Here is a 21,879-nt window from a genome sequence, read left to right as displayed (position 1 = left end):
ATGCTTACAATTCTCACGGATAAGGGAACTGGTATCGTGACCAGTGTACCTAGTGATGCTCCTGATGATTATATGGCAATGCATGATTTAAAATCAAAACCAGCTCTTAGGGCCAAATATGGTGTTAAAGATGAATGGGTGCTTCCCTATGACATTGTTCCCATTATTGATATCCCAGAATTTGGAGATAGGGCTGCTGAAAAAGTTTGCGTGGATCTAAAAATTAAAAGTCAGAATGAAAAGGACAAGCTTGCTGAAGCTAAAAGATTAACATATTTGAAAGGATTTACTGATGGAACACTAATTGTTGGTGAATTTTCTGGGAGGAAAGTGCAGGAAGCAAAGCCTATGATTCGGAGCAAGCTAATTGAAACTGGTCAAGCTATCCCATACAGTGAACCTGAGAAGCGTGTTACCTCCCGGTCTGGAGATGAGTGCATTGTAGCTCTTACAGATCAATGGTGACTATCTCTAACTAACTCATTAGTTGATGACTAAGCATATCATGATTGACCTAATAGTATTCTAATGGTGTTTTGAACAGGTACATCACATATGGGGAATCAGAATGGAAGAAGTTGGCTGAAGATTGCTTGGCCAACATGAATCTGTTTTCTGATGAGACAAGGCATGGGTTTCAGCACACACTTAGTTGGCTTAACCAGTGGGCATGCTCACGTAGTTTTGGCCTTGGAACGCGTATTCCTTGGGATGAACAATTTCTAGTTGAATCATTATCTGATTCCACCATTTACATGGCTTACTACACCATTGCTCACTTTTTGCATAATGGGGACTTGTATGCATCAGATGCCTCTGCAATCAAGCCCGAGCAGATGACCGATGAAGTGTGGGATTTTATCTTTTGTGGTGCTGCAGAACCAAAATCAACTGGTATCTCACAGTCGGTTCTTAATAAGATGAAACAGGAGTTTGAGTATTGGTATCCATTTGATCTTAGGGTTTCTGGAAAAGATCTTATTCAGAATCACTTGACATTCTGTATTTACAATCATGCTGCAATTATGCCAAGGCACCATTGGCCTCGTGGGTTCAGATGTAATGGGCACATCATGCTTAATTCTGAAAAGATGTCTAAGTCTACTGGGAATTTTAGAACTCTGCGTCAGGCAATCGAAGAATTTTCTGCCGATGCCACACGATTCTCATTGGCTGATGCTGGCGATGGTGTCGATGATGCAAATTTTGTTTTTGAGACTGCAAATGCTGCAATATTACGTTTGACTAAAGAAATTGCATGGATGGAAGATATTCTACAGGCTGATTCTGCTTCATTCCTTAGAACAGGCCCTCCATCAACTTATGCTGATCGGGTATTTGAAAACGAAATTAATATAGCTGTTAGAACGACCGAGAAAAATTACAAGGATTACATGTTTCGGGAAGCTCTGAAGACCGGTTTTTATGATCTCCAAGCAGCTAGGGACGAGTACAGGTTTTCATGTGGCGCTGGAGGCATGAATCGTGATTTGGTTTTCCGTTTTATGGATGTCCAGACGCGACTTATTACTCCAATCTGTCCACACTATGCAGAATATGTTTGGAGGGAAATGTTGAAGAAAGAAGGATTTGTTATTAATTCTGGCTGGCCTTTGGCCGATTCTCCTGATTTAACTCTCAAAATTGCGAACAAATATCTCCAAGACTCAATAGTTTTGATGAGGAAGCTTCTTCAAAAGCAACTTTTAGGATCTAAAAAGGGCAACAAGAAGGGTGCTCCTGTCACAATGGTGATTGAGGACAAGAAATTAACTGGCTTGGTATATGTGAACGAGCAATTCGACGGATGGAAAGCAGAATGCCTAAGGATACTCCGAAGTAAATTTGACCCGACTAGACGTACGTTTGCACCAGATAGTGAAATAATGGAGGCACTACAGAACAGTTCAGTTGGGCAGGCAGCAGATTTTAAAAAAACACAGAAGCAATGTATGCCATTCTTGAGGTTTAAGAAGGATGAGGCTGCTGCACTTGGGGTTCAGGCCTTGGACTTGAAGCTTCCATTTGGGGAGATGGACGTCCTTAGAGAGAACTTGGAGTTGATCAAGAGGCAAATAGGTTTGGAAGAGGTGGAGATTTTGTGTGCATCTGATCCAGATGCTGTTGCAAAAGCCGGTGCTTTGGCTTCATTGTTGACTCAGAATCCTCCATCCCCTGGGAATCCTACTGCCATTTTCTTAACAAGTTGAGAACAATATTCAAGGCATTCTGGTGAGGGTTAATTGTCTTTCTGGCTTTATACTCTACTGTTTTATTAGACTCGCTATTTTTGCTAAGTTCTTTATGCAATTCTAGATTTCTGATCTTATAAAGAGTGAATTTCTTTTGGCCCAAAAAGTAAATTTTAATAGGTCGGTGTAGTTTTCTTTGAAGTTTTAGTTTCAACACGTTGAATTATGAGCTTACAAAATTTTGAGGATGGGTAGAATGTTATAATTGTGAAGATATGTAACTGCCGAAGCCCACCGCTAGTAGATATTGTTCTCTTTGGACTTTTCCTTTTGGGCTTCCCCTCAAGGTTTTTAAAACGCGTCTGCTAAGGAGAGGTTTCCACACCCTTGTAAAGAATGCTTCGTTCCCCTTTCCAACTGATGTGGGATCTCACAATCCACCGCCTTTGGGGCTTAGTATCCTCGTTGGAACTTGTTCCTCTATTGATGTGAGATCTCTTCAGGACTCAATGTCCTCGCTGGCACATCGCCTGGTGTCCACCCCCCTTTGGGGCCAAACGTTCTCGCTGGCACACCACACTGTGTCCACCTCCCTTTGGGGCTCAGCGTCCTCACTGGCACACCGCCCTGTATGGTTCAGATACCATTTGTAACAGTCCAAGCCCACTGCTAGCAGATACTGTCTTCTTTGGGCTTTCCTTTTCGAACTTCCCCTCAAGATTTTTAAAACGCGTCTGCTAGGGAGAGGTTTCCACACCCTTATAAAGAATGTTTTGTTCCTCTCTCCAACCGATGTGGGGTCTCACAATCTACCCCCTTCGAGGCTCAGCGTCCTCGCTGCCACTCGTTCCTCTCCAATCGATGTGGGATTTCACAATCTACCCCCCTTCAAGGTTCAACATCCTCGCTGGCACACCGCCTAGTGTCCACCTCTCTTTGAGGCTCAGCGCCTCATTGGCACACCGCTCGGTGTCTAGTTCTAATACCATTTGTAATAGTTCAAGCCCACCACTAACAGATATTGTCCTCCTTGGGCTTTCCCTGAGATTTCCACACCCTTATAAAGAATACTTGGTTTTCCTCTCCAACCGATATGAGATCTTACAATCCACCTCCTTCAAGACCCAGCGTCCCTCCTTCAAGACCAAGCGTCCCTCCTGTCCCTCATTCCTCTCTCCAATCTGTCCAATGGATCTGACAAGATAATTTCAACTAATACTTTTTGGTATGATAGTGGGAGATGGCTTCATTGCTTGATAGTGGGAGATGAGGCCTCATTGCTCAATATGGTACAGAAACAAGTGTTATGAGTAAGTTGCGAGTGGCAGCTTTGTTTCCTTGTTATTTGCAATCCGTGCATCTACTGTTGGGCCAAGTTTGTTACATTGAACTTTTCACGCATTATTTTCAACTTGAGTGAAACATAATCTATAGTGTTGGGCCAAGTTTGTTACATTGAACTTTTCACGCATTATTTTTAACCTTAGTGAAACATAATCTATAGTTTCTTGCAGCATCCTGTTGATGTCCAAGTATGGGTTCATGGTTTTCCCTTTTAAGTTCTACAATGCATGCCCGTTACTCGAACTATCCCTTCTTTCATTGCCGATGTTACTCGTAAGGCTTCGATTATGAGCATATTTCAGTTTTGCTGCCTGCTGCCATGAGTAAACTTTACTGATTGTGAACTGAATGGTAACTGTGAAAGTTCTTATTAATGATAACTTGTTTGCATTGTTTAACAGAAGACAATTTCCTTGCAAAAAAAAAACATTTGTATATCACACTGTTGCTACTAATTTCACTTGTTAGATCAAGGTATACTAAAATCTTGGTTTCTGGACCTATGTTTTCCTTCTCTCTTGATTCACTAAATTATTTCATTCTCTCTTGTTTGTTCTTTTGAGCTGTAATGTAATGTATGGCTTGGAGTGAAAATTGTTTGAAAGTATCAATGTATTTCGATTAATAATCTTTATTATAGATCGATATGTTGAAATTATGCGAGAAAGAAAAGATTTTGTGGTACGGGAGGGAGGGCGTATGCTATCGTGCCGGAGCTATGGGAAGAGAAATTATAGAATTTAGAGTGCTCGAGAGATCTCGGATCGGATGGATGGGTTCCTTGCTAGATTAAATGTTTTTTTATTATAAGTTTTTTGTGTGTATTCTTTCAATTTTTTTTTTTTTTTTTTTTTAATGAAAAGGTTTTATAAGATGGGTATGTCGTAATTTGAACTTCTTCGAGAGTGTCTAAGTTTTTTTCTTAAATCACCTTTGTTTAAGCCATCACGAGACTAAACCTCGAAACAAACAAGAACTCGTCGAAGTAACTCAATAAATTTCATCACAATCTAGTGTCGATTGAGAGGATAATTCATCTGGCATTCAAGTTGATCACGAGATGAAGTTGCAAGTTTTATCCATCACCTTAACACTCAAATAAAGACAACTAATCAAAATCTCGAATCGAGGCAACATGATAACATGCAAACAGACAAAATTCATTGTTTTTTAGATGGTTTGTCTGGTCGATGGTGAGAGTGTTGAGGAGCCTAATGATCTAAATAAGATTCACGATCCAACCTAATCATTTGTTTTTAGATTAGTTTTGATTGAACGGTCGAATTGTTTATTTTTTTTAATTATTTAATTTTTTTTATTAGATTAAAAAAATAATATCATATTAATAACTAAAATATCAAATATGTACGTTAAATATTTCTAATTTTTATAACGGTAAAATTGAGTTAGATTATAATTAGAAGGGTCGAGAATATAGCGTCTTAGGAACACTTGTTGATTCTTTGGAAAAAAAGAAAAAGAAAAAGAAAAATCCTCAATCCGCGAGACACATTCATCCAGCCACTAAAGGCACAATCCACGTGAAATCGGACGGCCATAAAATAAAATTATTTCGACACACGGATCGCCATCCAACGGCCAACCTTCCATCTCCTTTCTCTATAAATACAACGAACTCTGTCAGTTTTCTTACACAGCAGGGACCTGAGTTTTTTCTCTGTAGATTTGAATCCTCATCTACCAATCTCAAGCGCAGCGACAATGTCCGGCAGAGGCAAGGGAGGAAAGGGCCTTGGAAAAGGAGGAGCGAAGAGGCACCGGAAGGTTCTGAGAGATAACATTCAAGGAATCACGAAGCCGGCAATTCGGCGTCTGGCCAGGCGAGGCGGCGTAAAGCGTATCAGCGGCCTGATCTACGAGGAGACTCGCGGCGTTCTCAAGATCTTCCTCGAGAATGTCATTCGTGATGCCGTCACCTACACCGAGCACGCTCGCCGGAAGACCGTCACCGCCATGGATGTTGTGTATGCTCTCAAGAGGCAAGGTCGCACTCTTTACGGCTTTGGAGGTTAGGGATTTTAGGATCTAGGGCTTGGATATTGGAGATTAAATGATTTCGGTGGTATGAACGTGGAAACTGGTTCTGATTCTGGAGAAAAACTGTATATTATTGCTGATTATGTTAGCCTTGAACATTGATTCCGATCAGCAGCGAGCTAATCGTATCTCTCGTTTGATGGATTATTCTGTAACTGGAAATCTTCTTTTGTCTAATTAGAAACTGTTTGCTTCAGACTCTAAGCTTACCATGCTTCTGTTTGTTGGATCTGATTTCTAAACGATACTCTCAACTCTCATAGAGTATTTTAGATCATTTTCAGATGTAATCTTCATGCATTGCTTTTTCAGATGAAAATTTCACAATCTCTTTTTTCTGACAATTCAAGAGATATTTGAAAATTTTAGAAGTTTTCGATCTCCCGCTTTCACTTTCGATTGCGAAGGGCTTCGATTATGCTAATTAAGTTGCCAAATTGTTTGAGAATAAATGATAATTTCCATTATGATTGTTAAATATCAGTGTTTTTTTGTAGTTCAAATTTTTGGTAGTTTAACTTGAAGAACCGAACGTAGGAATGATTTGTTCTATAAAACACAAATCTTCATAACATGAACTTTCTCACAAATGGACTCAATGAACTCATCCACCACTGGGAAGAACATTGCAGCTTGCTTCTGCAAAACGCCATGAAAAAAGAACCAAAAAGAAAGTCTATGAAGCCAATTCCTCATTGACTTGAAAACACAAGTAAACAACACCACAAATCTCTCATTTACACACAGCTTAGTTTGCCTTGACTTAGTTTGCCTTGACTTGATCGAACTTGCTTGCGAAACCATCTATAGTATACGTAGCAAATTGAACATCTGCTATCGTTTCTGTAGTATCTATCTGGTTCGGGCTGGTGTCGATACCAGCCTCAATGGTTAGTTTGTTATGCACTTGATGTTCAAGCGAAATGACTCGGTCGTGTGATCATCTGCGTTTGATGTTGCTCCAATGAAGCTTGCCATCTTCTTCTCCATCTGATAAACTCAACTAGGATCGAAGTACCGCTCATCACGACACCGAACCCGGTAAATGTTGCAAGAAGAATAGATAGAACTGCTTGTATTCCCACCTATTGCAACCAGGGAAGCAACACCAGATTGAAAATAACATCTTAATTCAATAAAAAAGATTTATGTGCATAGAGTTCTCACCACGGTGTAAAAGATATGTGCGAAGAGAACGACAAGAGCAAATTGAAACGAGGCGTACACCCAGACGAATCTTCTCTTAACTATATATAATTCACGAGGTTAGGATACTGAAAATTTGAAATCTTGTTCCATAATAAGTTCCGAAATGAAAAAAACGATCACACTAATGGCTGCAAAATGACCACTTTTTGACACGATGATGGTCGGCGAACTCCGAAACTAACAAAAACGATAAAGATCAGATAGGGTTATGCAGCATTATTAGATTGCCTACCCATAGTTGATGAGGTCATGGATGAAAGCAGTCCAAGTACACAAGAAAAAGGCAGGGATATCGCGATTGCACCACTCCCCATTCTACCGACCTGAAAGACGACGACGTTTTTCAAGGGAATGTGCCAAGAACTCGATGAGCAAAACGTAGAGACGAGAATCGTACCAGAAGTTGCTCGAGAAAACAGAAATAGGCAAGCATGCTCACGATGACGAGCACGGGAACTTCCTGCCAGACCCTAAAAAGATTTGCACATTGAAAGTTGTATCAATAGGATGATCATAAAAGAACAAGCTATACAAAGATGAAAATGGATGGTATGTTTAGGTCGAATACCTGTAGCCATTGACATCTTCCTGCAGAGCTCGGATTGCTCCGGTGCTTCGAGCTCGAATACTTTGAATCCGTAACAGAGTAACGGGTAAGTTTCGGACCTCTTCCTTGCAGATATCACATGTCTTATTGCCCTTGATACTAAACCATTTGATGGCACAGTCCTCATGTGCCAAAGCCAGTTCACCTTTGCAGCTGCATTCCATCTTTAGCGTCTCGCCGCCCTCGCACAACTCGACCAAACAGATTCTGCAAACAGCTTCTTCTTCAGGTATATCTTCACCAGCATTATCTTCTTCTGAACCATGAAGAAGACACCATTAAATTAGTTCTTGAATTGAACTTTTCCCCTTAACGTGAGTAGAAGATCTTGCTAGTAACGCCTTTGTAACGGCCCGAGTCCACCACTAGCAGACATTGTCCTCTCTGGGCTTTCCCTTTCAGGCTTCCCCTCAAAATTTTTAAAACGAGTTTGCTACGGAGAGGTTTCCACACCCTTATAAGGAATGCTTCGTTTTCCTCCCCAACTGAGATGGAATCTCACAATCCACCCCCCTTTGGAGCCCAGGGTCCTAGATGACGCTCGTTCCCTTCTCCAATCGATGTGGGACCCTCCAATCCACCCCCTTCGAGGCCCAACGTCCTTACTGGCACGCTGCCTCTTGTCCACCCTCTTCGGGGATCAGCCTCCTTGCTGGCACATCGTTTAATCTCCGGCTTTAATATCATTTACTATAGTCCAAGCTCATCACTAGTAAATATTGTTCTTTTTGGGCTATCCCTATCGGGCTTCCCCTCAAGGTTCTTAAAACGTGTCTGCTAGGGAGAGGTTGCCACACCCTTATAAGGAATGTTCCGTTCTCCTCCCCAACTGATGTAGGATCTTACAGCCTTAACCGTTCGACTAACTCCAAGTTAGTTTCATTAGAAAGAAAAACGAAAAAAAAAGTAATAAAGAAGTAGTCGATATTCTTTCATCGAATCATACCAGCTTCCTCTATGGTTACATCTAGCTTTCCACTTCCTCCCTTCACAAGCGGAGTCGAAGGAATAACACGAAAAAACGAGTCCATCCTCCTCAAGCTCGACTCTTTATCATTCAACGGGACCGAAAGAGATCGAGAAATTTGTCGTTGCGCTCCTTTCCCCTGCACAAAACACAAAGATCAAATAACATTACACAAGTTGTATACGTGTTCAAATATAACTTCTTGTCACCTATACAACCAGACATGAAAAGAACAAAGAATTTGTTGAAAATGCTCGAGCCTTCGACCCGGTTAAAAGGAGAACAATGACACAAGTGGATACATACCATAAGGTTGGTAGCTCCTCCTCTACTTCCTCCATGTGTCGATTCGGGGTTCGAGTGAATGATCGTAGTAACAGGTAGAGATGAAGTCCTCTTTATCCTAGGGGTAAATATCTTAGTAAGAGACAAGGACCTAGCTATTGAAGGCTTCTCTTGAGCCCCATTGGATGAACCTTCAAGAACAACATTGGCAACCTTCTCAATATCTGAAGAACTTCTATGGATGAAGCTTAACTTGGGAAAAAGACTTCTTATAGATGATTTGCCTCTAGATGAAGATGGACCAGGTGATCCAGATCCATTAATTCTTGCATCTGAGGGGCTTGGTGTCAATACAAAATTCACTTTCTTAGGAGTTTGAGGCATCTTTATAGCCTGATAATCTCGAGGCGACGATTCGGGTGTTCGAGACGGTATCTCGAGTATAAGATTCGGTCTCTTCCATTGATTAGAATGCTCAATTTCCTCAGTTATCCCAGCTGTGCGCTCATCCTGGATGAAGAACTGAATATAAGAACATAGAACAGGAACAAGAACAGGGCATTTCACAGCACACTCAGATGAAGATTTTAGGTATTAAAACTAGTGATAATCGATCACAAATCAACAGAAGAGTAGATATCATCACGATTCATCAGTTTAATATAAGGATTCAATACTTAGAACATGAAAATCTAGACTAAAACAGCTACAATCCTTCACTCCTCTTGCATCTTAGCTCAGTTTAAGTAATGTTCTTACAGAATTGCATAAGAAAATCAGAGGATAAAGAGAAAACCCATTAAAATAAACGAGAAACAGAAGATTACCCAGAAAAGAAAACGTAAAAGGAAACAGAGAACATCGTTCATTCATTGATCATACCTTTTCGAGAGGAATTGAAATGGTTCCCTCACGTGAACCCATCTCGGTTCCTTCAAGAACAAGCTTATCCCCGTTTTCCATTAGAGCTTAGAATCCACAAACCGCACAAACCCAGAAGAAAAAACTCGCCAAAAGCCACGAAGAACATTCAAATTCAATCGGCTTTACACAGAAAAGAGGCCGGAGAGAGAGAGAGAGAGAGGGAGAGAGAGAGCTTGGAGAGGGGGAAATTAGAAAGAAATGGGGAATGGGGTGTGAGAAAAAAGTGAAAAAAGGATGAAAGAAGAAGCCCCAACGCTATATTTATTGCAGCAAAAGGTGGAGCTACTGATGCCACTGGCACTGAATAAGTATTGCTCTTTGCTGTGGCATGTCTAACTGTGGAGGATAACAATATATTTTTTATATTCAATTTCGAAATCTTCTTTAGTAAATGCATTCTAAAAATTTTGAGGGGACGTTTGAAACGAAAAATCAAAGAGAATATTTGTTAGCGGGGAGTTTGAGCTGTTATAAATGATATCAGAGCTAGACACTGAACGATGTGCCAACGAAGAGGCTGAGCCCTGAAGGGAGTGGACGCGAGGTGGTGTGCCAGCAGGGACACTGGTCCCAAAGGGGTGAATTGGAGAGTCCCACATCGATTGAAGAAGGGTTCGAGAGCCAGGGAGGATGTTGGGCACTGGAGGGGTGAATTGTGAGATCCCCTGTTGGAGAGCAGAACCAAACATTTTTTTACAAGGGCGTGGAAACCTCTCTCAAACATAAGTGTTTTAAGTTTTAAAAACTTTGAGCGAAATGCCGAAAATGTAAATACAAAAAATGACAATATTTGTTAGCGGGTGGGCTTGAACGATTACAATAACGAGACGCATCCATGTTAGGCGAATGCATTTAAACACTCCAACCCTTGTAAATACTAGAGCTTAACCACTCCACAAAAACGAGATTTCAAGTGGCCTTAGAGAGCGGTTATTCTTCTTACTTCCTTTTTGTTCTCTTGTTCAATTCAAGTTTGGTCATTTCTTAGATTTCTTCCTTTAAGATTATATATTTACAAGTTTACGAACTTTCGTTGGCATTTTTTAAATTGAACTTTATGGGTAAAGATCATAAACTTTCAATTTCACGTCACATTATGTCTGTTTTGATAGTAAAGAGTTCGAGTTCAGCTAAAATGTTGGTGAGGACAAGAAAAAGTACGTGAGAGACAAATTGTCACTCGTGAATACAATGAACGAGTCATAGTCAATTTTGTCAACCTCGTCGATAGTGTAATGAAGGATAAAAACGACACTGGCGTCAAAGAGGAAGAGAATAGAGATTCCGAAGATGATGATTTCGTGTTTGATAGATTCTCCACTTGTCAATAATGGAAAATATGAATGAAAAGCATATATTCCATTTTCAATTTTTGATGGCGTGAAATTTACGGATTTTTACAATTTGCTTATTCATTTTAATTATATATATATATCTCGAGGATCTAAATTTGAACTTGATGACTCAAACATTCTCCGGCAATATGGTACGTGGTTCGGTTACTTACACCTCGTTTCCATGAGGATATCTTTAGATTTCAATTTTCAATTTCCAAGCATAAATACTATCCTCACAAACGTTCTTCTGCGATATGGTACGTGGTTATATTTCAATTTTCAGCCTTATAAAAAAAACGTCAACTCGTAAATCGAATCAAAATCTTAAAATTTTCAACAATTCAACCAAACTCAAACTGAATCAAAATCTAATTTATAAGAAACAACCGAGCTATTGATTGATCTGTGATACTGATATCAAACCGTATGAATTTAAAACCCTCGTATTGATATTTTGGATTGAGGTCTCATTATTCATATCTTTGAAAAAGGGATAAATCTCTCGTACTTTCTCGATACACACTTGACCTAATGAAACTCAAAGTCGGGAACTTAATAAGAGAGAGAGCGAACGTGAAAGTCCATCCAACAATGAAGAGTTAGTAGATTGCAGTATGTTCGAACCCCGAGAAAGATAGAAGGAAATTAGTCAACTTTGATTTGTGGCTGAATATTTTTTATACAAATTTGTTGTTGGTGGGTGAGTTGATGATAAATACTTGCATTTATATCCTCTTTTTAGCACAATTAATGGGTTCAAATCATTTTGTCTCCCAATGATTAATCCATAGAAAAAAAAAAAAAAAAACCTCAAATTTGTTTAAATAATACACTTAATTTTTTTTAATTTGATTAATATTTAAAAAAAAATTTAAAAATATATTTACTATTGGACGGATTTAGTTAATACTCCATTTAAAAAATTTTGATGAATTTTAGAAATTACATTTATAGCGGGTTGAGTTAAGTTTTTTTTTTTTTCAATATCAATTGAGTTAATTTTTTAAAACCCGAAAAATTTGAATTAATACGCGGGTTGACATTTTTTTTTTGTCACATTAATCCAACCAACACAAAAAAAGGGTTACAACCCAATTCTATTTTTAAGATTATTACGAACATGAAGGATATTTGTGGTTTGTAACAGATATTAGTACTGAGTTGTAACTTTATGAAAATTTAATTATTAAAGTAATATGTATAATGGAAAAATAAGGGTTTTTTTTAAAAAAATAATAATTAAAAAAACCTCGGGCAATCTAACCCAATTCGTTCAAAAAATTTCGACCCAATCTTATCCAACCCGGGTATAAAATTCTAAAATTCCAACTTAAAAAATTTAAGCCATTAGAAGATGGAATATGAATAATAGCCATTAATAATTGGAATAAAATAATTAAGTAAAAGCTATAATCAACCAATATAAATTCTCAAAATTATTTGAAATGACATCAAAAGATTAAAAGATTAAGTAATTATCAGTTTATTTTAAGTAATAATTAATTTTAATTTCTTTTATAAAATTAAGAAGATATATGCCATCACCAATAGACTCTACGCTTGAATTTCTGAATGAATGGAATATCATCGAAGAACCTAAATTCTAGTTGAGCTGAACATAGAAACAGTTAACTAGAATGAGCTTCGAGCACCAAGTTGAGCCTAAAACTATACGTAAACCTATTGTTTGAATGTGTACGGGCTAAGTTGGATAAAATTGTTTGACGCATGAATAACACCTACTCTGTAACCCTGTTAACATGGAACTCATGTGTATGTTTGATTATGACTGTTATATTGATATGACAATGTTCACGTCTTATAAGATACCATGATGTAGTATATATGATAAACATGAATTAAACGCTATGAATATGTCTGTACGTTCTGTAAAGAATTTATGTTTGATATTGAGCTACGTTTAGGCCTGATTTGTGTTCCTTTCTTCTTCATTAGTTTTGGGCAGCAGGAACGTAGCTCATAATCAGACCTAGACGTTAATGATCTCATCTAATGGGTTCATGTGTGCGTGCGTGAATCGTGTGTAGAGGAATACTATGCATTTAACTCTATAAGTAGAGCTCGAAGGACGTAATAAAAATTAAAAAAAAAATTAAAAGAAAAAGAAATTCATATGAAATGGTAATGAAAATTATTTTTATTTTCCATATTATGGTTGGAATATAATTCCAATGGTAATGGAGCTGCCAGCTCAGCTAGGGCGTGGGTGTGATGATTGGAGTCACCTGCAAATCGCCGATTAAATCCTTATTTTTCCTTTTGGTTTCTACTTTTTATTTTTTATTTTTTATTTCTTTAATTTAAAATTTTAAAATTTTCTTGGGAGAGTGTGAATTCGATGTAGAATATTTCGTCTTAGATTATTAAAATAAATTAAAATAAAATAAATATAAATTAATTACCGATGGATCGTTAGAGAATTATAACAAGTGTTATCTCTCGATTACTGTAGAGTACACAGCTCTCTCGTAAGAATTTCGTTAGGGTTTTCCTCATTACTCGAGCTCTCGTTTAAACGTAAAGGCTTAAAGTGAACCAAGTGAAAATGATTTGCTGTGTACTTCTGTAAGATGAAAACATGAAACACATTATGAACTGTGGAGAGCGATGACGTTAAGGCTAGGTCAATTTGCTCAAGAATTTCAAATGGTCTAATAAAACAGAACCTCAGAACATCCTTCATTGTCCTCCACCTTTAGGAATACCCTATCGTCGTAACTATTCTATCTACTTTGTGTTGTTCGCATCATTCGTGACTTGGTGTAATAATTTAAGCCCAGTACTAGCATATATTGTTCACTTTATCTCGTTACATATCGCCGTCAGCCTTATGATTTTAAAATACGTTTGCTCGAGAGAGGTTTCTACACTCTTATAAGGAATGTTATGTTCCCCTTCCCAACCAATGTGAAATCTCACACATGGACCAACTTAAAACTCAACAACTTGAGTTCTTCTGCCTCATCTTAGCAAACAGGGGACTTGCACCTCTTTTCATATAAGGGTGGCAAATGGTGTCGTGTCAATGGTTACTTGATAACTATTATTATAAGCACACTCCATAAGGTGAAAGCGGGGATGCGAGAGCCCCAGTTACTTGAAAAATCATGCGTAGCATGTCTTTCAAGGTTTGAATTAAATGCTCGGTTTCTCCATCCATCTGTTGGTGAAATGTCATGCTATGTGCTAAATGCCCTTCGAAGACTCTGCCAAAAGCTCGAATTTGCAACAAAAAAAAAAAAAAACCACATTTAAAAAAAAAATTATAATTTTCTAGTGATACTAGAGAATATTTTGTTGGTGAGAGACACCAATTAATAAAAGAAATTACTTTTAGAATTAATTTAAAATTTTAGGGTTTAATTTAATTTAAGATGGAAAAGGTGGCCTTGTAAAGTTGCAAGCTTGAGTTCTTTTTTCAAGGCTTTCCTTTTATTATTACTTTTTTTTTTTTTTAATTTCTTTTTTCGCAAATTTAAAAGATTAAAACACATCTTCCTTCACCTTGAAAGAGTTGTCTTTTGACTTTTGGACGACCACAATTCAAACTAATTCATGTTTTTTTTTTTTTTAATATAATTATAGGAACTACTGATACCGAGTTGAAAGTGTAAAAGAATTGAAAGTCACTATCTATACTAACAAGGTATATCTTCCTTTTCACGGGCTCAATCTTAAGAACTTTAGGGTTAAGCGTGCTTTACTTAGAGCAATTTTATACTGGGTGAAGTCGAAATTTTCGTAAAATACATGTGAGTGAAAAACAAAACATGTTGGAAGGACTTCTGTTGGTGTGTTAGAAGCGAAAAGTAGATAACGTGACCATGTTGTTGGGGATGCAGGAGAATGTCGGGACCATATAATCTAATTTGACTATAATCATTCAAACCATATTAAAAGAATTTGATTTCATTTTTAAATATATAAATTTGTATTAAGATAAAGAGAATAACTTTGTTCCAAAGGCAATGGAATGGTTGTGTGGTCCCACAAAAAAATTGTTCTTTGATGAAGATGTTTCATTTTCAATTTAAATGTGGTTTGTGGGTGTGGGACCCACATTCTATATAAAGTTTATTTAATTAATTATTTTTATTTTTAATATTAATTGTATAATAAAAAGGAAAATAAAAATAAAGTTATTTTTTAATGAATATGTTGCTCGAATGGAATGAATAACATAGAAGAATGGAACGAATGAGAGAGAAGATGATAGAATGAATCAGTTGAACGGAGGAACGAAGAAGAGACGATCGCTCACGATGAAGTTGGGTGCACTTTGCGAGGATGGCACGACTGAGGAGAGAAAATTTTAGCACTAGAGGCATTCTGTAATTACCTATTCCAAGGATTTAGATTAGGATATACAATATGAATTCGACTCTTGATGGCCCCGACTTTCCACTGTAACATGGTCACGAGGCATTTTGTAATGACTCATGCTTAGGGCTTAGAATCTGAATTCAGTACTTGGTGGCCTGACATTCCCTTATGACATGGTCACGAGACATTCTTTAACGACCCATGCCTAGGATTCAGAATTTGTATTTGGTACTTGGTGGCCCGACATTCCCCTGTGACATGGTCATGAGACATTATGTAACGACCCATGCCTAGGATTCATATCAGGATATGCTCAGAATTCAGAATCTAAATTTAGCACCTAGCGGCCTGACATTTCCCTGTGACATGGTCACGAGACACCCATGCATAGGATTCAAATTAGGATTCAAATTAGGATTCAAAATCCAAATTGATTCAGAATCTGGATTCGACATCTGATGGCCCCGACATTCCCCGTTGACATAGTACACCCCATTTATTCGGGTGTCACGTGCTGACCAGCTTCCTACTTAGTTCGTCCTCATACCACATCTTACTGGGAGAGATATCGCTCTGAACCCTTTTGAAAGGTTACATAACCCTTGACCTTATCTTACCGTACCTAAATTTGTTCCATTGAACTTCGTGGTTTCCTCAAAACTTGAAGAACTACAAAATCAAAAGCTCTGATACCAATTGCGTGAAGAAAAAAAGATAATACAACATTAACCATTACACACATTATAAACGATAAAAAGAAAAACCCACAATTAAAGTCGTCTTTTTCTCCTCACTAGTTAAGTAGTCATTCTAATAAATCACGAGAACAAAAAATAAAATATATGATAAGAAAAGTAAGATCGAAAGTATACCCAACTGACTCTCATACTTGGTCGGGCTCATTGGACTCATCGAATGAGGGAGGGGTTGACTTGGTCAAAGTCCTAGTTCTATATGTATGTATGTATTTAATGTGGTGTAGACATCCCTAAGCTCGTGGTTCTCACTCTTCCTTCTAGTTTTGATTAGTGTCGACCATGATCAGTGATAGTGATATGAAAACCTTAACGAATTGGATCTAAAAATCCTCGTGGATATACAAACTCTTAGATCACAGATACTAAAGTTTCAAATTAAGGTAATAACGTCTCATTTCATTTTTAACGACTTTTAAGGAGAATATTTGGGCATGTTAGGGGAGTGAATAGGCTTTATAAAGTGATTAAATAGTAAATATTTGGATGCTATAAAGTAGTTGCCATCTAGGAATAACTTAGATTCTTTTACCATTAACAAAAAGGTAAAAAGTATATAGGGCAGCTTACAAGCATTTGAATTTCATTTCTTAATTAAAAGGTAAAACAAAAAGTTGTCAATCACTTTTTATTTTTCTTAAAAACTAGAAAAAGAAACTATATATATATATATATATATATATAATAAAAAAACGAAAAACTCAATCCAAAATTCATTATTTAATAGAAACCGATTCCTTACTCTCTCTCTTTTCGGGCGAATCAACTACACAAACATCAATGGTATCAGACTTGTGAGTATTCTGTGCAGCTATGGCAGAGACAACAGCAAAAGCATTAGTCTCCATTGATCACCTCGATCTTTCTTTTCTTACTCAAGGTGCTTCATCTCGGTCTGGGCAATTAGGTTAGGTGTAAAAAACGTCTAAACCCGACTCAAAACCAACTTTCCAGACGTAAAAACATGAATCTTTCCACACAATTTGCAGTTATATGAGCCTTGCATTGAGAAAAGACTTAACCAAAAGAGAGTTTTTTCCTATAAAAAATGGACAAATTCAAATAATAGCAACTTCCTGAGGGACTGCTTTTCTAGACCCTCAAATTCTCACCTGTTCACATTTTCAGCTCAGAAAACACAAGAATCAAGCTGGTTTCATAACACAATATCTCTTACCTTCCTGTGATCTCAACAATCCAGGAAGAAAATTTGAGCTTACCCGACCGATTACGAGTTAAAAATGACGCGTAAGAAAGGTCTTTCGTGCTGTTTTGAGCTGCGAACAGTAAGATATGATGATAGGAGAGTAGACTTACCATTGAATCAAAGCATAGAAATGTTAGAATTGAACAATAATCCAATGACCGGAGAGGCTATAACTATTTATTAGTAAAGATGCAATGAAGGAAACAGGATGAATGTGACAAACAGACAATAGAGAACTTAGATCAAACTAACCAACAGGACAACACAGAAACAGAAGAGACACTTGAAAAGCACATTCAGAAACTGAAAAAAGCATTACGGGGATGAACAGTTGTAGCCGACCGAGGTAAATGTAGCGAGGGCTCCATATGGGACAGATCTAGCGATGGAGTCGGGCTCTTCTGTCGAGTTATTTTATAAGCAACCCATGACAGCGCAGTTATAGACGAACACTCCGACGTGCTCCTTCACACCAAGAAACTTCCAATCCAAGGCTCCATTCCTCATGCCGAACTTCGGAGAACAAGCGTTGAGTACGATTGCTTCACCGTTCGGACCTTTTTGCCCACCTACGACAAGAAGCTCCTCACCACAGGCCTTGAAAGCCAGGCCCCAGCCATTTGAAGAATCCGCCCTCAGAGGAAGCCTTCCCAATACATTCCATGAGTTTTTTACTTTGTCATACCTCTTAACCAGGTTAGTTAAATACTCCACTGAATATAATTGGTTATCCACTACGGCAACAAGGGGAGGAGCCTGAGCAGCCCTGTTAACATAAGGATACATTCCCTCAATTTTCCTCCATTTTCTTGTTTGAAAATTGTACTCCTCCCCACAAGTTAATGAAACGGTGGAGCTCGACATTCCACCGATCACATAAAACTTTTCATCCATAAAGAACCCCGAACACAATCTACGCGGGGTCGTCATCTTCGGTAACATTTCCCATGTGCCCAATGAAGAGTCATACAACTCTGCTGAATCTAAAATATTCCCATTTATATCACTCCCACCTGCTACAATAGCAATTGAACCAAGGCTACCTGAGCCAAATAGACAGCGAGGTCGATTCATTCCTTGACACTTTGTCCAACTATTACAAGTTGAATTATACTTCCATATAGCAAAATCAAACATCTCACGGCCGAAAACTAACAGTTCACTACCAACAGCCAACGATTCCTTGTCAGCGTGATTGAAACACTCATCACAAGGCATCTTTGGCAAAGTCATCCATACTTTCCTCAAAGGATCATATGCTTCCCAACCCTTTAAATCACAAACCAGATACACCCAATGCTCTTTAATGCCCAAACGTTTTCTCCACCCATATAAATCACCATTTCTAACCAACTCGTTAAACCTCGAGTTAAGGCACGACAATGAAGTGTAATCTGATTGGCAAGCCCAAGCAAGACAATTCAAGGCAACATCATCAATAAGACCAGGGAACAATGAATCACTTGATCCAAGGTGATGACCATCATCCACTCTTCCACTTGAGTTCAAATCCAAGAGATGATGAGGTACTTCTTCTTTAGCATCCAACTCCATACAAGTATCAACACAAATTCTGTTTTTCATGTTAATAAACTCTTCAGTATACCCAAAAAAACCCCCACCAAATCCACCAAACAAAAACCATCAAAAAGAAAAGTTAAAACAAAAAGTTGTCTATGCCATATCTCAGCAGCATCCTCCCCACATCCAGAAAGAAATTCTGATCCTTATGAGCAATCAGATTCCGTCTGCTTATTCCTTCCATTAATCCAACAATTTCAACAACCTAGCCCGTGATAGACTCCTAAATTTCTCCATATATATATATATATATCTATACAATTACCGAAGAAGCAAAACACCGTTCATCTTCAAACCATTCAAATCCAAACAAACAAACAAACAAGAGGATTTGGAATCCTTATACCCTGAATTGGGAGGCCTTTCCGGAAGCATTCGAGGCACTAGCCGGAAATTCCGACAGAATCCTCATCTGAAAAAATCAAGAACACAAAAGAGCAAAAAGAGTCAAACAACAATTCCGACTCCATTACAATTCATCACAAAAATTCAGGGTACAAATCCGATCCCAACCAAAGAAAATCACACAGGTCGAGATCCAAATCAAATTAAAACGCGGATCCAGCAGAAGAAACACAAAATCAATAATCCAAAAAGGGGGGGAAAGAGCAAAATTACACACCAGGAAGATTGGAAAGTGAATCGGATCCTTCCGTTACCGGAGAGCGGAGGAAGAGGAGACGGAGAAAAACATACCGCCGACGGAGGGCGGAGGGCGGAGGGCGGAGGGCGGAGGAAGGCGGCGGCGTGAAAATTGAGAGTACTGAGAGAGAGATGGAGGGGAGTGGGGGCAATGGAAACCAGAAAAATAGGCAGTTTTGCAGCGATTGCCGTACATTTGGATACTTGTACCACCTCCTTCTCTTTACCATCATCACTCCCTCTAAAGCTTTCTTTTTTCTTTTTCTTTTTCTTTTTATTTTTAATTTCTCTCACAAGAAAAATCATATTCTTTATATTTACTTTCATATATATATATATATATATAAAGAATTTGAAGATTCATTTACATATTTTTCAAAGAATAAGATTCTTTGATACACTTAGAGAAAAGGTAATAATGGAGGAAAAAAAAAATATATATTTGTGAATTATTGAGAGAAATATATATATATATAGATTATTTTTTAGGATCTTCATTGTTGCAGCACATTTTGAGCTTACACAGTAAAAGTTGTACTAGTTTAAATTCACCGCTAATAGATATTGTCTACTTTGAGCCTTACAGTTTTAAAACGTATAGGCTAGAGAGAGGTTTTTGTCTACTTTGAGCCTTACCGTTTTAAAACGTATAGGCTAGAGAGAGGTTTTCACACCTTTACAAGGAATGCTTCATTCTCCTATAACTGATATGGTATCTCACAATCCACCCGCTTAGGGACCAACGTCATCTGGCACACTGTTTGATGTCTGACTCTAATACCATTTGTAATAGCCCAAAACTCTCTATTGTCTGTTTTTGCCCATAACATATCGTTGTGAGCCTCGCAGTTTTAAAACACGTTTACTAGGAAAAAGTTTCCACACGCATATAAGGAATGCTTCGTTTCCCCCTCTAACCAATATTGGATGTCATGAAAAATTGTCAAACGTTTTATAGTTTCTACAAAGTATTTAGTAACGGCCGTCGTGTGTTTTACCAATTTTAATATCCGTTTGTGTTATGGTGTATAAATCCAAATTTTAAAAATAGATTATCAAAATATTGTAGTATTAATTAAAGAAACATATCAACTTGAACAAGTACACATGCAAAACAAATCATCAAAGTACGTTTTAAGTTTGAAACTCGTGAGAACTTGTTTTAGATAGAATTCGGCCTTAGGAGTTAATTAGGTGACTTCTATGAGGAAGGTGACATAGAGAAGGCTCGGGGGCTCGTTAAGAATGGCTGCAAGAACAAAGAGGGAAAACGAAAGTCATTTTCTCAGTCCACCTCGAACAAAGTGGTGCTTGTGTGAGGGTTGTTCCCCACGTCAAAACAAGGGAATGAAAAAGTTTAGTGACTCGAATGACTTATATAGAGTTTACAATTCAACCCGACCCTCTATTTTTTAATTGGGTTGGGACGTGAGATTATCCAATTTTTTAATTATTTAAAAAATTTATACTTATCCATCGTACATGTTACTTTAATAACTAAAATTTCATAAAACTCAAATATCGGAGTTTCATAAGTTACCACCGTTAAAAATGTTAAATATTTTTAATCTTAATAATGGGGTAGAGTTGAGTTGGGTTGAGTTGAGTTGAATTGTGAACTCTATATTCGAGTTGGTTGAGTCAACTAGACCAAAGAAGTTCTAACTCGGGAACTCAACCAATTTTCGATATTCCAAAAATTCAACTCAACCTAAAAAAAAAAAAATCTAATCCGATTGTGGGTAGCCCACCACATATTGTTCTCCGTATACCTTGAAGATCTCCCAGACTTTATCTTTAAATCTCGAGCACCTTTCTCCAATCATCATATTAATAGAGATTGTTTTTCTTACTTATATACTCATGATCTTCTCTTTAATTAGCCAATGCAGGGCTCCAACAATTCCTAGCCATCCTCCCATCGAATAAAACATATCATTGAACCTCCCTTGACAACTCCTTTGGAGACCTCGAACAAAATGCACTATTGAGCCCCCTCTTAACAACCATTTATATGTCCAATTGAGATCTATCACAAATCTTCTCTATGACTATACCTTCTAAGCTCACAACATCCTTGTTCTAGACACTTGAAGATTTCATTAACATGACTAAATTAAGACAAAAGTAAGATTAGTATGATCTTGTTCATTTTGAACATAAGCTCTAGTGACTTAGCTTTTGACTTTTCCGAACTACCTCAAACCAATGAAGATAGTGTCCATAATTTAGTAGAATGGAAACAATTCAAAGCAACCTAAACTAAGCATTGTGGATTTAGAGAGGTAGCAAGTTAGAATAAGAAACAAACAAAAACCGTTACATATTGAGATGCGCATCTTATCTTGATAATACTTTGATACGACCAACTTTATAATTTGTGAGTGGGATATCATAATACTTAATATCTTCGTATAAATTCGTTAA

At 37.7% G+C, this 21,879-nt stretch overlaps 4 protein-coding genes across 5 annotated transcripts in view; 2 read left to right on the top strand and 2 right to left on the bottom strand.

Moving 5' to 3' along the window:
- LOC111784986 (leucine--tRNA ligase, cytoplasmic-like) overlaps window positions 1-4,013 on the top strand; it is a gene marked incomplete in the record, with an annotated part of 6,670 nt that extends 2,657 nt beyond the window's left edge. The window contains 3 exon segments of one of the 2 annotated variants that reach the window (XM_023665483.1): window positions 1-461; window positions 545-2,232; window positions 3,697-4,013. In XM_023665483.1, the coding sequence (XP_023521251.1) occupies window positions 1-461; window positions 545-2,210 (2,127 nt within the window). 2 annotated transcript variants of the gene reach the window in all.
- Window positions 4,014-5,194: 1,181 nt separating this feature from the next.
- On the top strand, window positions 5,195-5,803 carry LOC111784989 (histone H4). Its single transcript, XM_023665485.1, has one exon. The coding sequence runs from the start codon at window positions 5,259-5,261 to the stop codon at window positions 5,568-5,570; it is 312 nt and encodes a 103-aa protein (XP_023521253.1). The 5' UTR covers window positions 5,195-5,258; the 3' UTR covers window positions 5,571-5,803.
- Window positions 5,804-6,137: 334 nt separating this feature from the next.
- On the bottom strand, window positions 6,138-9,823 carry LOC111784988. The gene is made up of 8 exons (XM_023665484.1): window positions 9,545-9,823; window positions 8,684-9,172; window positions 8,357-8,516; window positions 7,372-7,666; window positions 7,201-7,273; window positions 7,036-7,126; window positions 6,762-6,841; window positions 6,138-6,679 (listed from the first exon to the last, which is right to left on the bottom strand). The coding sequence occupies exons 1-8, from the start codon at window positions 9,623-9,625 to the stop codon at window positions 6,509-6,511; spliced, it is 1,440 nt and encodes a 479-aa protein (XP_023521252.1). The 5' UTR covers window positions 9,626-9,823; the 3' UTR covers window positions 6,138-6,508.
- A 7,493-nt stretch (window positions 9,824-17,316) lies between these two features.
- LOC111784984 (F-box/kelch-repeat protein At5g60570-like) lies at window positions 17,317-19,687 on the bottom strand. Its single transcript, XM_023665481.1, has 2 exons — window positions 19,433-19,687; window positions 17,317-19,222 (listed from the first exon to the last, which is right to left on the bottom strand). The coding sequence occupies exon 2, from the start codon at window positions 18,811-18,813 to the stop codon at window positions 17,644-17,646; it is 1,170 nt and encodes a 389-aa protein (XP_023521249.1). The 5' UTR covers window positions 18,814-19,222; window positions 19,433-19,687; the 3' UTR covers window positions 17,317-17,643.
- Between the last annotated feature and the right edge of the window lie 2,192 nt (window positions 19,688-21,879).

The sequence above is a fragment of the Cucurbita pepo genome, unplaced genomic scaffold (genome assembly GCF_002806865.2).
Source record: "Cucurbita pepo subsp. pepo cultivar mu-cu-16 unplaced genomic scaffold, ASM280686v2 Cp4.1_scaffold000318, whole genome shotgun sequence".
In the NCBI taxonomy this organism is placed as follows: domain Eukaryota; kingdom Viridiplantae; phylum Streptophyta; class Magnoliopsida; order Cucurbitales; family Cucurbitaceae; genus Cucurbita; species Cucurbita pepo.
This window is presented reverse-complemented; position numbering and strand designations above follow the sequence as displayed.